General features: G+C 56.6%; 1 protein-coding gene across 1 annotated transcript in view; it reads right to left on the bottom strand.

The window, feature by feature from the left end:
* Positions 1 to 284: 284 nt before the first annotated feature.
* The window catches only part of MPPED1 (metallophosphoesterase domain containing 1), a 62,125-nt gene continuing 48,430 nt past the window's right edge, over positions 285 to 13,979 (bottom strand). The window contains exons 4-6 of the mRNA XM_057743091.1: positions 5,201 to 5,316; positions 2,513 to 2,626; positions 285 to 423 (exon numbers count right to left, since the gene is read on the bottom strand). Coding sequence (XP_057599074.1) covers positions 305 to 423; positions 2,513 to 2,626; positions 5,201 to 5,316 — 349 coding nt within the window. The 3' untranslated portion in view covers positions 285 to 304. The remainder of the gene's footprint in view (positions 424 to 2,512; positions 2,627 to 5,200; positions 5,317 to 13,979) is intronic.

Raw genomic sequence — 13,979 nt, forward strand, 5'->3', positions numbered from 1 at the left:
TTCCCAAGCAGGAAGGGGCCACGAGCATAGCAGGTCCCTTAACAAGGAACACACGGAAGGGACACGCAGAAATCAGCAATGAGCGCAGAACCCCTGACGGACCCGCGGGGTCCCGGCTCCGGATGACAGAGGCTGAAGAGTTTCAGGGGTGATTTTCTTCATTCCAAGGCCTCAGCCCATCTGCTGCGCTGGTCCCCCCATCCGACGGGCTGTCTGCATGGAAGAAAGGGCGGTTGGGGGTCTGCGCTCTCGGCCAGGCGTATGTAGCTGATGCGGGTGGGTAGGGCTGGGGCCGCGGGGGCAGTCAGGAGTTCCGGGGTGTGGGGAGGTCGATGACGATGGGCGGGTTCACGGGCTGGTAGTTCACGGTGCACACGGATGCGTTCACATAGGTGGTCGTCCCATCTGCCATGACTCCATACCCTAGAAGGTGAGCACACAGCTGTCAGGGCTGAGAGGGGACAGCAGAGGACCCAGAGCAGTGGGGGTGGTCTGGCGGGTGAGGCACTTAGAAGGCACTCAGCCACAAGGGGCTGAAGATGTCTGGGGTGAGCTTAGCTCAGATGTCAAGCCTAGTCTCTTCATCTAAAGTAGTGATGATGATAGATGCTCCACCCAAGTCTGCTGTGGGCAGCAAATGAGGTAACAACTCAGGTGCTCCACCCAGTGCCTGGAAAGCACCCAGTGAGACACCACTGACATCATCACCCTCCCCACCACCACCACCATCATCACCACCATCACCACCACCACCACCACCACCACCACCACCATCACCACCACCACCACCACCACCACCATGACCACCACCACCACCACCACCATCACCTCCACCATCACACTCCCCACCACCATCACCACCACCATCACCACCACCACCATCATCACCTCCACCATCGCACTCCCCACCACCATCACCACCACCACCACCACCACCACCACCACCACCATCACCACCATCACCACCACCACCACCACCACTACCATCACCACCATCACCACCACCACCATCATCACCTCCACCATCACACTCCCCACCACCATCACCACCACCACCACCATCATCCTCACCATCATCACCACCATCATCATCACCATCGTTGTCCTGTACTTTCTTCTTGCCTCTGTCCCCAAACATACCCTCTTCCCACCACATCTACTTGTCAGAATCCTCTTCGCCCTCCAGCTCAGGTTACCTCCAAACCAAAAGGGACACTTCCCCTCCTCTGTGCAGGTTACCCATTGTTTGGAGCCTGCATTTTGCCTGTACAGTTGTGCAGGGGTGGGGTTTGGATCACACACAACCTTGGGTCTGATGGCACTACGCGCCCACAGTAGGGCTACAGAAAATGACAACCGTTATCATCATCCCGCAGCGCAGGAGCCGTCTGTGACCTTTCAGATTCTGCCTCCGATGGCTCATCTGCTGCCCAGAGGCCTGTGAGCTCCTTGGGGCTGGAGAGGTCTGATCACTCCTGCCCCTGACAGCACGATGCAGAGGGAAGGGGCTGAGCCATCTTTGCTTCTACGCTGGAACGTGCCTGATGCGGACCAAGCCACGTGAGTCCCAGGGGCCCTGGCCCAATGCAGACAGAGGCTCAGGAGGCCAGGAGACAACCTTGGGGGAAAACACATCGGTCCCTATGTCCCACAGGAGCCCACGTGCTTCCTGGCACGGTACGATGGGACTGGGAGACCTTGGACAGGTGGGATAAAGGTTCAAAAGGAGGGACCTGTCTAACTGGTGAAATGAGGTTTCAGTGAGGAAGCCTGAGGTCTGATGCTATTCCCTGTGCAGTGACAGGCTGGGGCAGGGACGGGGTGGCCGTCAGGACTGGAGCCAACATCACCAGTCACCTTTACGGCCACCGTGCCCGCTACTCCGAGGTGACGTGGACACCTCCCTCCACTCCAGCGATGTGAACACAGCAACAGGTCCTGCTCCCAGGACAGAAGGCAGAATGTCATGTCTGTCTGTCAGGGGGCTGCGGTGGGGCCGTGGTGGGGGGAGATGCCACTAGAGCCCCTCGGGCAGGCAGGCAGCCCTCCACATCCATGAAGCACCTACTGTATGCCAGGCCATAGGGATGTGAGCAACAAGACAGGCCACCCACCCCGTAAGGAGCTCACAGTGCGCCCCCAGATCTAACGCCTCCTCCACGTCACGTCCAAACGTCCCCTCCTCCCAAGAGCCCCCAGCCATCTCCAAAGACTGTCCAGGCTGCAGGCTGCAGGCACGGCAGAGTCGCAGGGCCCCAAGGAAGTGAAACTTACCCCTAAGTCTTGCCGGACTCTGCTGTCATTCTCCCATGATGAACTATTCCAGCAACAGCTATAACTGATTGCCCACACGTAGACAGGCACTTACGAAGTGTGTGTAGGAAACGGGCTCTTTCCCTCTGGCCAGGGAGGAGGCGACTGGGTTCAAGGGAGGTGAGGCAGCCCCGCTGAAGGGCCAGTGCCCCGCCCCCACTGCGTGTAAAGTCCCTGCCCATGCCCCCCCGCCACTGACCTTCGTGGATGTGGCCGAAGACGTGCAGCCGCGGCTGGACGCGCCTCTGCACCGTGTTGAGCAGCTCCACGCAGCCCACCCGTTGCATCTTCTTGGGGACCCAGTCCAGGAAGCCTGACAGGGAGACAGCGGGAGGGCATGACAGGGCCCAGGAGCCCAGCACCAGCCCCCTCTGAGCCCAGGCTGTGTCTCTGCAGTCTCGGAGACACGGAGGCCCTGGACCCACCCTGCCCTGCTCTCCGCGCTCTGCCCTGCCTCAGCCCTTGGGGAGGGAAGCCTGGCTCGAGTGTGCACTGCCTGCGGCCTTGCAGCCTCCCCCGGCCCTGCTTCCCGTGCGCCTCCCCTGCAGGGCGGCACAGAGAGCCTGAGAGGGCCAGGTATGGGGCGGGGATGCTCAACAGCCATGAGCCCCCAGACCATTCATGCTCAAAGTGGCCTCAAGGTTGGCATCCACCCATTGCAGAGAGAAGCAAGCTCAGCCCCAAGAGGGAGGGGGGAGGCCCAAGGCCACCCCAGCAGCCGGCAGCAGAGCGGAGCCCGGGAGCAGGATTTCCACGTTGGAAACGTTCTAAACAAACATCGCAAAATCATGAATGTGAACTCCATCCACTGCAGCCTCGCGCACGTGGACCGCGTCTGGGTCTCCCTGCAGCGCCAGCTCCCGGAGCCGCCCCGTATGCGGGCTGCTCGTGAGCTCACATGGCTACACAAACGAAGAACAACTGACCACTCCAGCGGACAGCTAGGGTTCATCTCAGTCCCTCTCTGCTTGGGTGGGAGAAAGAGGTTCCTACAACTGCTGGCAAGGGGAAGAGGGATCCTGCCACTCAAAGAATCAGACAGGCTGCAGTGGACCTGACTTAGAGATGGGAGAGAGAAAGAAGGAAGGAGGGAAGGAGGGAGGAAAGGAGGGAGGGAGGGAGGGAAAGAAGAAGGAAGAGGAGGAGGAGGAAGAGGAGGGGAGAGGCAGGAAGTAGGTGGGGAATAGGCTCGGTGCAGACACTTAGGTTTCAGTCCCAGGCTCTGCTACCTACAGGCTCTATGACCTTGGACAAGTCACTTAACCTCTCTGTGCCACATTCAACAATTCATCCAGAAACTGGGCTGGGCTGAGCACACAAGCACCCCCAAAACAGGAACTGTGTGTTGTGTGTGAAGCAGGCGTGGTGAGGCATCGAGAGAGCAGGAACCCAAAAGATGCTATTGGAGGGATGGATGGAGGGGTGGAAAGGGGGGAAGGGTGGGGGGTGGGGCTAGGAAACAAAAAACCCTGCCCCAGAGCCTCACTATAAGCCACATGTTGTGCCTAAACGATGTCAGGGCCCCGGGCCTCAGGGTTCCCTCCACTTGGAAATGGGGGTACGAAAGCCTTCATTTCAGCACTTTGTGAGGGTGAAGGGAGGTGCCAAGGGTGCTGGCTGGGCATCTGGCGCACAGTAGGTATTCAGGGCAGCTTCTCCCTGAGCAGGTATCTGCGAGAATGACTCTGGAGCTGCACTGGGCCTCACCCGACAGCCCTTCCCACCTGGGACACCCTGACCATCCCCCCTCCCTCCCTGCCTCCCCCAGACAGGATGCCGAGGTCTCTGCAGGCCTCCTCTGACGGTCTCTGTACAGTCTTCCTTCATCCCTGACCATGTCCCACTGGGCTTGGTGCCCCTCTGCCTGGCATCCTGGAGCCCTCGAGGCAAGCACTGCATCGGGTTAGCCCCTGGTCCCGCAAGGCCGGGCCCGGCCCAGCCCCAAACACGGAGAGTGATGACAGGTTTGGTGGAGGCAGTGGTGGGAGGAAAAGGCTGTCCTGGGCAGGATTGTTGGGAATCTGGACTTCCTTCTAAGGACTGAGGGAGCCACAGAGGATTATAGAGGGATGGCATGGCATAACTGACCATTCAGAGAATCCACTCCTGCTGATGTGAGGGGAGTGGACTGGGAGGGGCAAGATTCAGAGCTGGGGGACCAGTGAGGAGACCACGCTGGTGATCGAAGAGACACAAGACACTGGCACAGACGGAGGCGGGGACAGAAGCGGCAGAGAGGAGAGGAAGGGCTGGAACACAGCTGGGAGGCAGAATCAAAGGGAGGAGCTGATGGACAGGAAGTGGGGTGTGAGGCAAGGGGGAGGGGAGGACAGAAAGCCCCCACATGGGACGGGCCGTGGGGGCCCAGAAGGCAGACAGCAGGTGAATTCGGAGAACAGGCGAGTGGTGACATCAGCTTGGACCAGGATGGGGGCCGTAGGGGCGGAGAGGAAAGCGGCTGGCGGTGGAATCACAGGCCCTGGGGACTGTCGGGATGCGTGGTCTGATGGGGTGGGAGGTGCACGGGATGTCACTGGTGACAGTGACCTTGGTGGTATTCAGCCCCCAGGACTCAGGTCTGAAGAGTCAAGGGCCCAGCCTGCCTTTTGACCCCCCTGAGCTCCAAGCTACCATGTGTGTAAAAGAGGCTGCGGATCTGACCTCACTGCACAGCTGTGAGGAGTCCAGGAGGTAACACATGGAGCCCCGGCACACAGGAGGTGCTCAGGAAATGAGTGACAAGGGGGTGACTTGTCCCAGCAAGTTGGACTCAGAACAGAGCCCGTCCGCCCCTGCCCCCCAGCACCCACACCCCCTGCGTCCTCCCCGAGGAGCCGGCGTGCCCAGGGCGGGCCAGCCGAGGCAGGCGGGGATGGCTGAGTCTTACCCAGAGGCGGTCCATGAGTTATCAGGACGTCTACGCCTTCGGGAATGAGGTTCCACTTCTCGAGCAGCGCTTGGCCTCGTGGGAGGTTAAAACCCCAGCCATAAAACCAGGGCTGCCTGCGGGAGAAAAGCAGCTGGTTCAGAGAGGGCCACCGAGAGTGGGGTTGATGACAAGGCAGGAGAAGTGGGCCACAGTGCCAAATGGCCATCAGGACCAGCCAGATACCCAGAACCTCACATCCAGGGGAAGGTAGGGATTCACTGGACTTGGCCAGATACTGACCAGCCTTTTTCTTTTTGCTTAAATATAACTTCTTTTGTCTATGATGAACAAATATTATCTATGTAATTTTTAAAATAAAAGCAAGAAAAAAAAAAATCAACTTCCGCCAAAGACCACTCTTGCTCCAAGTCCTTCTAAGGAAATCCAGGGGAGAACATTCTCACCTGTCCCCATGATGGGAAAATGCTCCTCCGTCCTCCTTCCCACATGTGGGGCAGGTGGAGCCCCAGCCAAGACAGAGTGGGTCCCAGGTGGAGGATGCTCGTTCCTGCCTCCACCCAAAGCTCCCAGCAGGGGCTCCGCCAGGCTGAGTCCACCCCCAACAATAAGTTCAGGGCTGGGGGGACCCAGGCCAATTCACGGAATTCCAACCTGTTGCCCAACCCAGACCTAGACTGATCCGTGCAAGTCATCCCCCTCGATGGGTTCAATGGTGAGCCTGTGACCCAGATCCCTTTCACTTGGAGGGAATTCCAGATTCTTCTTTCAATGATGAGAGAAAAGACCACTGTCATCCCTACATATAAACCACCGAGCTTCTTGCCTTGGGAGCTGTCAGCACTTATTATACTGTTCCAAAGGGAGATGGCTGGTGCACATGGCCCAGGGGAGCAGCTGGATAAAATCACACCTGACACCTACCACACCTCTGCACTCCTCAGTGACATGGGCCAATAGAATGCCGTTTGAATAGGGTTTTCATTTACAAGAAAAGTATCCCAACTAAGAATCAGCCCTTAGGCCTAAGTCATTATAAGATCCCCACATTAACAAAGCCCTTTAGCATTTACAAAGTCACCACCACAATCACCACCATCATCACCATCACCACCACCACCATCATCACACCACCACCACCACCACCATCACCACCACCACCACCACCATCACCACCACCACCACCACCACCACCATCACACCACCACCACCATCACCACCATCACCACCACCACCACCACCACCATCACCACCACCATCACCACCATCACCACCACCATTACTGTCACCACCAAAGGTCACATCATCAAATTGTGCCCCCCCCCAAAATATATGTTGAAGTATTAACCCAATACCTATGAACATGACCTTATTTAGGAATAGGGTCTTTGTAGACGTAATCAATATGAGGTCATACCTGATTAGACTGGGTTCTAATCCAATGACTGGTGTCCTTCTAAGAGGATCATGTGAAAACACAGAGACAGTGAGGAAAAGGCCATGTGAGAATGGCTGTAGACCCCGGAGCTATGTGTCTACAACCAAGGAATCCCCAGGCTGCCAGCGACCACCAGAAGCTGGGAGGGGGCATGGAACAGGTCCCCGCTTAGCCCCCTCAGCAAGAAATAACCGTGGTAACACCTTGATTTCAGACTTCTGGCCTCCAGAACTGTGACAAAATCAATTCCTGTTGTTTGAAGCCACATCGTTTCTAGTAATGAGTTATGCAGCCCTAGGAAACTAATACAATCACCACCACCATCATCTCCCCACCTACCACCCCAGGGACCTTCACGCCGGCAGCAAGGTTGGCAGACAGGTCTCTCTCCTTCTCTTCTACAGATGAAGAGGCTGAGGACGAGACAGCGTAAAATTACAATTGTCGCCGGCATTTCCTACACACCTACTTTCTCGCCAGGTGCTGTCAGATTAATACATTATAGGGATGGCTTTATCTAAGTGTTACAAGAATCCTGTCGATTAAGGGCTGGGATTATTCCCTTTTTCAGATGAGGAACCAGAGGCTCAGAGAAGTGCGCTGGCTCCGGGTTCGGGGCCCGGGTGCGCTGACTCCCAGGCCGGGCACCTCACCACCATTCATGGACATAGTCTGTACACGTCGGTAGTGGGGCTGGGCTTTCACAATCAGAGCCTCTCGTGTGCCCAAAGCTGCCACGAACATCCCTCTCATGGCCCAGGAGCCCCTCCAGGGGAGGCTGACACCCCTGGCTGTCTCTGCCCTGTTGGCAGCCCCCCAGCGCACCTCGTGGAACCCTCGGGGTTCCACGGAACAGCATTTGAGAACCATGACTTCATCCCACCACGGCAGGTTCTGGACAAGAAGACTGAGGTTCAGTGAGAGGAAGGGAGGTACCCAGGGTCACACAGTGATCAGTGGAGAAGTCATTTTGGAAACCAGATCTGACCCTCTCTGCCCCCAGCCTTCAAGCCTGCAATGCCAAATCCTGGAATACGGGCTTGTGAAGGAAGAGGATGAGTGGCCACACTGGGTGGTCATTTGAGGTCAAAGGTCCCTTCGCCACTTCAGACACGTGAGCGATCCCGTCCGCTGCCAGCCTTTGCGCATCCGGGACCCCCACCTGGGACACCGGGTCCCTCCTCTTCTGCTGCCCGCCCTGCCCCCACGCCACGTCTATCCTTCCAAGCCCTGTCTGCTCCATCTTCCTTCTCGCCCCGAGTGCCCGGCACCTGCCCAGGGGAGGGGCAAATGTCTGTTTAAGGAATGTGCTGAAGTGAGAGAGGCTGGAAGAATGAATGAGTTTGTTAACAGGAGGTCAAACAGGACTCTTCCTGTTGCCTTGGGATCGCAGCCAAAACTTCAAAGTGGAACAGGATCCCCCACAATGGGGTGAAAGCCCCCAGGTACCACCCAGGAAAACTGACTAAAAACGAGCAGAACGTGCCAGGCCACCATCTCCCCAAGCCCACACCAGCCTAAGTTTTGCTCTTGAGGGAGACTTGTGGCTCCTGCCTTGTTCTTGTGGGGGGATGGCATTTCCCACACCCGACCATGAGTGGCTTCCAGAGGAACCACCTGTACAGGTGGGGGCCTGGGGATCTGGCCTCTGGGCCTGTGAGAGGAGAAACAGATGGTGGAGGACAGGCACAGAGGAGCTGTCTGCACCCCCAGGTTTGGGCTGTTCCAAGGGATCCCCACCCACAGGAAGTGCCCTCCAAGTAATGAAACCAGGTGGCCAGGGCTGGGGAAGGTGGCTGGGTGGGCGGCGCTTGGAAGGAGCCTCCTCCCTCAGGCACACCCGACACAGGCCTGCCTTTGAACATCTGCAGAAAACTGAGGGTTCTCTCTGCAGAAAAAATGCCCCTACCACACACAATTTTACACCCACCTTCAAGGGAATCTTAGAATCAGACAGACCTGGGTTAGAATGCGTCCCCCTCTACCTACCTGTGTGACCTTAGGCAAGTGGCTTAACTTCTCTCTATTCCTCAATTATCCCATCTGTAAAATGGACATAATAATAATACCACTTGCCTCAATAGGGCTCTGAAATCAACTAATCCATGCAAAGTGCTTAAAACAGTTCCTGGTCCAATGCTTTGCAAATGCCACCATCTCCATCACCACCACCATCATCACCATCACCATCATCATCTCCACCACCACCTCCATCACCACCATCACCATCACCTCATCACCACCATCACCATCTTCATCATCATTACCAGCACTGATACCATCACCACCACCATCCTCATCTGCATCCCCATCACCCCATCACCACCACCATCATCACCAATCACTATTGCCATCATTATTATGATAATGATCATCCCTCCTGAAACCCACTCATGGAACATGGATGAAAACCTTTTAGCCCAGGGCAGGGTTTTTAAACTGCAATTTGAAGGGTCAAACAGCATTTGAAAAAAATAAAAGGAAAAGGGGAAAAAAAGAATAGAAAACATCAGAGTACATCATAGCAGGGAAGGGATACTTTAGTTAAATATATTTAAATAGACACCCACAGAAGGGTGTACTGAGTCACAATGAGAAAAAAACAAATGCTTTTCCTACCACAGTTCCTGGTCAAAAGCGCTTGACAGCCCTAACGTACAGCTCACAGCCCGGCAATTTCTGAAGCCCTCAGACCCTGGGTGTACTCAAAGCCCCACTTTGGCTGAGCCAAGGCAGGGTCACTGCAAGGAAGGCTGCAGAAGCCTGGAAACTGTTCACAAAGCCAAGCCCAGTGGTTCCCCCAGAAGCCCACAGCCCGTCAACTTACAGGAAAAGGAGCAGTGCCTTTCTGGTGCTGCCTTCCAAACACAGCATCCATTTTTCAAAAACCTAATCAAATATTTACAAGAGGGGACAAGGCCTCATCAGTATGGAGAGAAGGTGTCTGTTAGCTCCCAAGAGCCACAGCAAGGGGTGGCTTTTCGGAAAAGACACTCAGAAACACAGCAGAGACCCCACAGACCCTCAGGAGCCGACCCACGCAAGCCCCGCCCCCCGCCAACGCTACCTTCCCCCTCCAGCACTAATGAGCCTTCGTCTGAGGCTGGCGTTTCCCCACAGATATACCTCTGTGGTTCTTGGAAACACATTATCTCAAATCCTGGGAAGCTGGAATCCACCCTGTCCCCAGGGATGCCCAGAAATGTTGCTCAAGGGCACCGAGGTTGCCATCAGACACCCTGGCTCTGCCCCTGGGCTGGACACTCCCAGACTCTTTCTCTGTCGAAACTGGGATAAGGATACCTATGGCCCCAGATCTTACCCCATGAGGGCAGGGGGGTTCTTCTTGCTCGATGCTTTACTCTACCCACTGTCTGTCACAGAGGGGAGGGAAAGCGGGTGGGTAGGAGGAAGTTTAAGAGAATGAAATTGTACCACCACCGCAAAAACTCCTCCAAATACCCAGGAGCTCTGTCACTGGGAAAAGGGGATGTTCTGGCCTTTACTGAAATCTGGGGGGAGTAGGAAGAGTCCAACCATGCACAGAAACGTCCAGAGGAGATGTTTCTTAGGGTGGCCCGCAGGCTGGGGGTCTTTTCTTAGAGGCAGCCAGGAGCCAGGGAGAGAGCAGCAGGAGAGACGGACTCTTCAGGGTAACCTCACTCCCCAGGGTCTGGAAAAGCCTCCGGCCACTCCTGCACAACGTCCATCCAGGTTATTGCCATGGGAAGAGCAGCCAAAGGGATGGAGGCACCAGCCTTTCCTGAACGTGAAGTTGACCCCATTGCCCCGGCATCCTGCGATTGGTCACTTGACCCTTTCTCCTCGTCCAGCAGGGCCCTTTGGGGCCAGAGGTGAAGTGCGAGGCTGCCCGGGGTTCCAGACAGAGGACAGGGCAGGTGGGGGCTCACAGGGCCTGTCATCCAAGCAACCTGGATCCAGCCTGGCCTCGCGTCCCCCACCTGCCCTGGGGGCAGCCATGGTCTGAGACCCATGAATGCCTGAGACTCAAGGCTGGGCACTGCCAGAGCCACAGTCTCTGTCCCCAACACAGCTGGCACCTGGACCCAGCCTCACTGCCCTGAGGGCCAGGAGCCCCGGCATCCGCCCGCCGTCCAGGACACATCACAGACCCCAAGGAGGTCGGATAGATCAGAATTCCGACTGAGCGATGGCAGGCGGTTTTGTGTCTTGAATTTCTGTCTTTCTGTTCTAAAGTAACCATTGGAATAATTTTCTTACAGAATGATAGTTGCCATGACAACCAGAGCAAATTTTCCTTTTCTGAAACAGATGTCTCATTTAGTTGAAAATTAGAATGTGAACAAACCCATGGGAAAAATTAATTCAAACTTTAACAGAGCGCTGAATACAATGTAATCTCTCAGAGGTTAACCCCTTAGCGGCTTTTTTGTGCACTTATGGTAACCTTCCAATCCAGTCTAATTAGGCCCGCTTAGCCAATATAAATGACCTCTTCGTGGCCAATCATTAAACGGTTTCCCCCTGAAGCATGAATTCCGGGTTCCCTAATGACAGAGGCAGACGGGAGGAGGGGCGATGCTTGTCTGTAGAAAACGGCTGAAGCGGAGCCTCCCCTGCTTTGGGTTTTCCATCTCCCCAGGTAAGGCGCACACCCCTGGAAAGGGGGTTACCAGGGGCCATTCAATTAGCCTGGACTATGGCCACCCCATTTCCCAGGAATGCTGCGGTGTGAGGGTGGAGGAGCCCGGGGTGCCCAGGATGGAGCTGGGTCCAGGGGTGCACCCAGGCCAGGACGCAATGCCTGAAAGCAGAGAGGGGGAGGGCACACCCTTGATAGGATGCTGAGGGGTCACCGAGGGGACACCCACACAGGCTTTGCTCCAAAGGCTCTCCACGAGCCCCCAGTCCTCACACCCACCCTGGGAAGCAAATGCCATCACTGCCTCATTTTACAGATGCAAAAACTGAGGTGCACAGAGGTACAGAGAATTGCCCAAGGTTACCTGGTAACCAAGTGGCACAGACAGGACTCCAATCCAGACCGCAGATTCCAGAGCCTGCACTCTGCTTCAATCCCAGAGTGATGACAATAGGACCAGGAACTCTGCCCACCTTCCACAGCAAACCCCACTCTGCCAGCCACTTTCACACCTTAACTCAGCTAATCCTCAGGGCAAAGCTGTCAGGAGGTTCCCCACTTTAGAGATGAGGAAGTGATGGCAGAGAAAGATCAAGCCATGTGTCTGAGGACACACAGGAGGCTAGAGGGACCTGGACCAGGGTTCCTGGCTCCTGCATCTGTGCCCAGTGGGCCACTGACCCAAAGAGGATCCCGCTGGGGTGGCTGGGCCCCAGGTTCTCCCTCTTGAATGGCAACTGCCTGCCTGTCCTTCTGAGCAGCTTCCAAATGTCTCCTGCTTGCCCCACGCTGAGCCTGGCTGCACTCTGGTTCCTGGCACCCCCCCTCTCATCCACCCCGTGACTCTTCTACTCCAAAACCTTCCATGGCTCCCCATTACCTCCAAGACAAGCCCAGACCTCATGGCCTGGCACGTGGGGTCCTTGGGCTCTGCCCCAGCCCACCTTTTGGACCGTCCTGCTCAGATTCCCCAGTAAGTTAACCACCCACCAGCCACAACAACCCTATTTCCTAAACACAGCCCATCTTTCCCCACCTCTTGGTTTTTGCTTGTGCTGTTCCAGCCATCTGAAATGCCCTTCCTAGCCTCTCTTCAGATTCCATGACCCATTATTTGTTAAGGCCTGGGTCAAAGGCCACCTCTTCCAGGAAGCTTCCCCTTATCAACTCCATCCCCACGCACAGGTGACCCTCCCCACTCTGAGTGCCCCTATCCTGGCTCCTTTGGGGCAGGCCCAGGTCAAACCGTCCCTGAATCCATCCTTCCCAACTGATGGCTGGGCCCAGGTGGACCTCAGAGAGGGTTTGTACAAAGTGTACATGAACGAAGGCAGGCAGGCAGGCAGGCAGGCAGGCAGGCAGGAAGGAAGGAAGGGACAGGTGCTCTACCTGGCATGCAGGCAAGTGGGAAGAACTAAGCATTAACCTTCCCCCCGCCCCGCACCCTCCCAGAAGGAGCCCTCCCCAGAGCCTCTGGCAGTTACAAAGCTCCAAGACCCACCATCAGAACCAGAACCAGAACCAGAACTCTCGCTATCTACTGAGCCGCCCATTCTCCCTCACCCTGCCACAACCTGCCCAGGGGGAACTGTGTGCCCATTGCACAGATGAGGCCTCAGTGGTGATGCTCACATCCTCGGCTGCATCCCGACTCACCTCCCTTGGGAGAAGACCTTCCCTGCCTCCCTAGGCAGCCCACTCCCTAGGGGAGGGCTGGGGCAGCTGCCCTGCATGTGGAAGGGAACAGCTCCTCACAGTAGCCCCTGCCCCGGGGCCAGGTACTCTCCCACTTCCGCCTCTCCTTCTGTGGTTTGAAAGCTGCAGTGTGCGGTGGGGCAGGGACCTCTCCCTCCAGCAGCCGCCTCTGAGCTCAGACAGGCCTGACCAGCTCCGCTTCCTCTCCCATGCAGGCCAGACACTCATCTTGACTCTAATCTGTTTGTTCTTCTTGTCTCAGCACGCCCTCCCCAAAAGGCCAGGCTTTCCGGGGCCACTTCCAGGGAGCCAGCCACGGCCTCAGCCTTCTCTCAGAGACAGCCGACACTGAGGGCATCTCAGGTGAGGATGACACCTGTCACTGGCCCACGTGCCTCCCGGGACCCTGTCAGCACCCCGGTGAGGCTGCGCTCCCATCTGCAGCAGGAAAAACTGAGGCGCAGGGGTTGGGGATGGGTCCGGGTCTCCCGAGCAAGTTCCTACTGACTCCTCACCCCAAAGGCGGCCCCCGTTCCTGGGGATGTCCCGGGTCTGATGGAGACAGGTTGGCCTTGCTCCTTCCCGCATCTCCCGGGCTGGGGAGCGGAGGGAGAGTCTGGGGGAGATGCCACCACGGCGGGGGAGCCAGCTCCACCCACCCCGTGGGGCCCCAGCGAGGGGGCAGGGCCAGGAGGAGCGGCGATGGGTCCCGGGACTGTCAATCACACACCTTGCCCGGCACACACTCATGGCAAGTCAGCAGCAAGATAAGTGGAACCAAAGAATGGGGTCCTTTGTCATTCCTAATTAATTTCCCCCCACCCTTCCGAGGCGCAGTCATTCATCTTTTGTTTCGCTGGGACTCTGCGGAGGCAGGCAGAAGGCAGATGACTCGTTTCAAACATTAATCTCATGTAGAAGAGTGTGCGTCTGTGCTGAGGGGCCTTCTAGAAAGAACACGACAATGTGAAATCCAGAAAGATAAGGACAGGAAACGAGCGGAGGAGAAATCCCGTGTGTGA

Source organism: Hippopotamus amphibius, chromosome 7 (assembly GCF_030028045.1).
Source record: "Hippopotamus amphibius kiboko isolate mHipAmp2 chromosome 7, mHipAmp2.hap2, whole genome shotgun sequence".
Taxonomy (NCBI): domain Eukaryota; kingdom Metazoa; phylum Chordata; class Mammalia; order Artiodactyla; family Hippopotamidae; genus Hippopotamus; species Hippopotamus amphibius.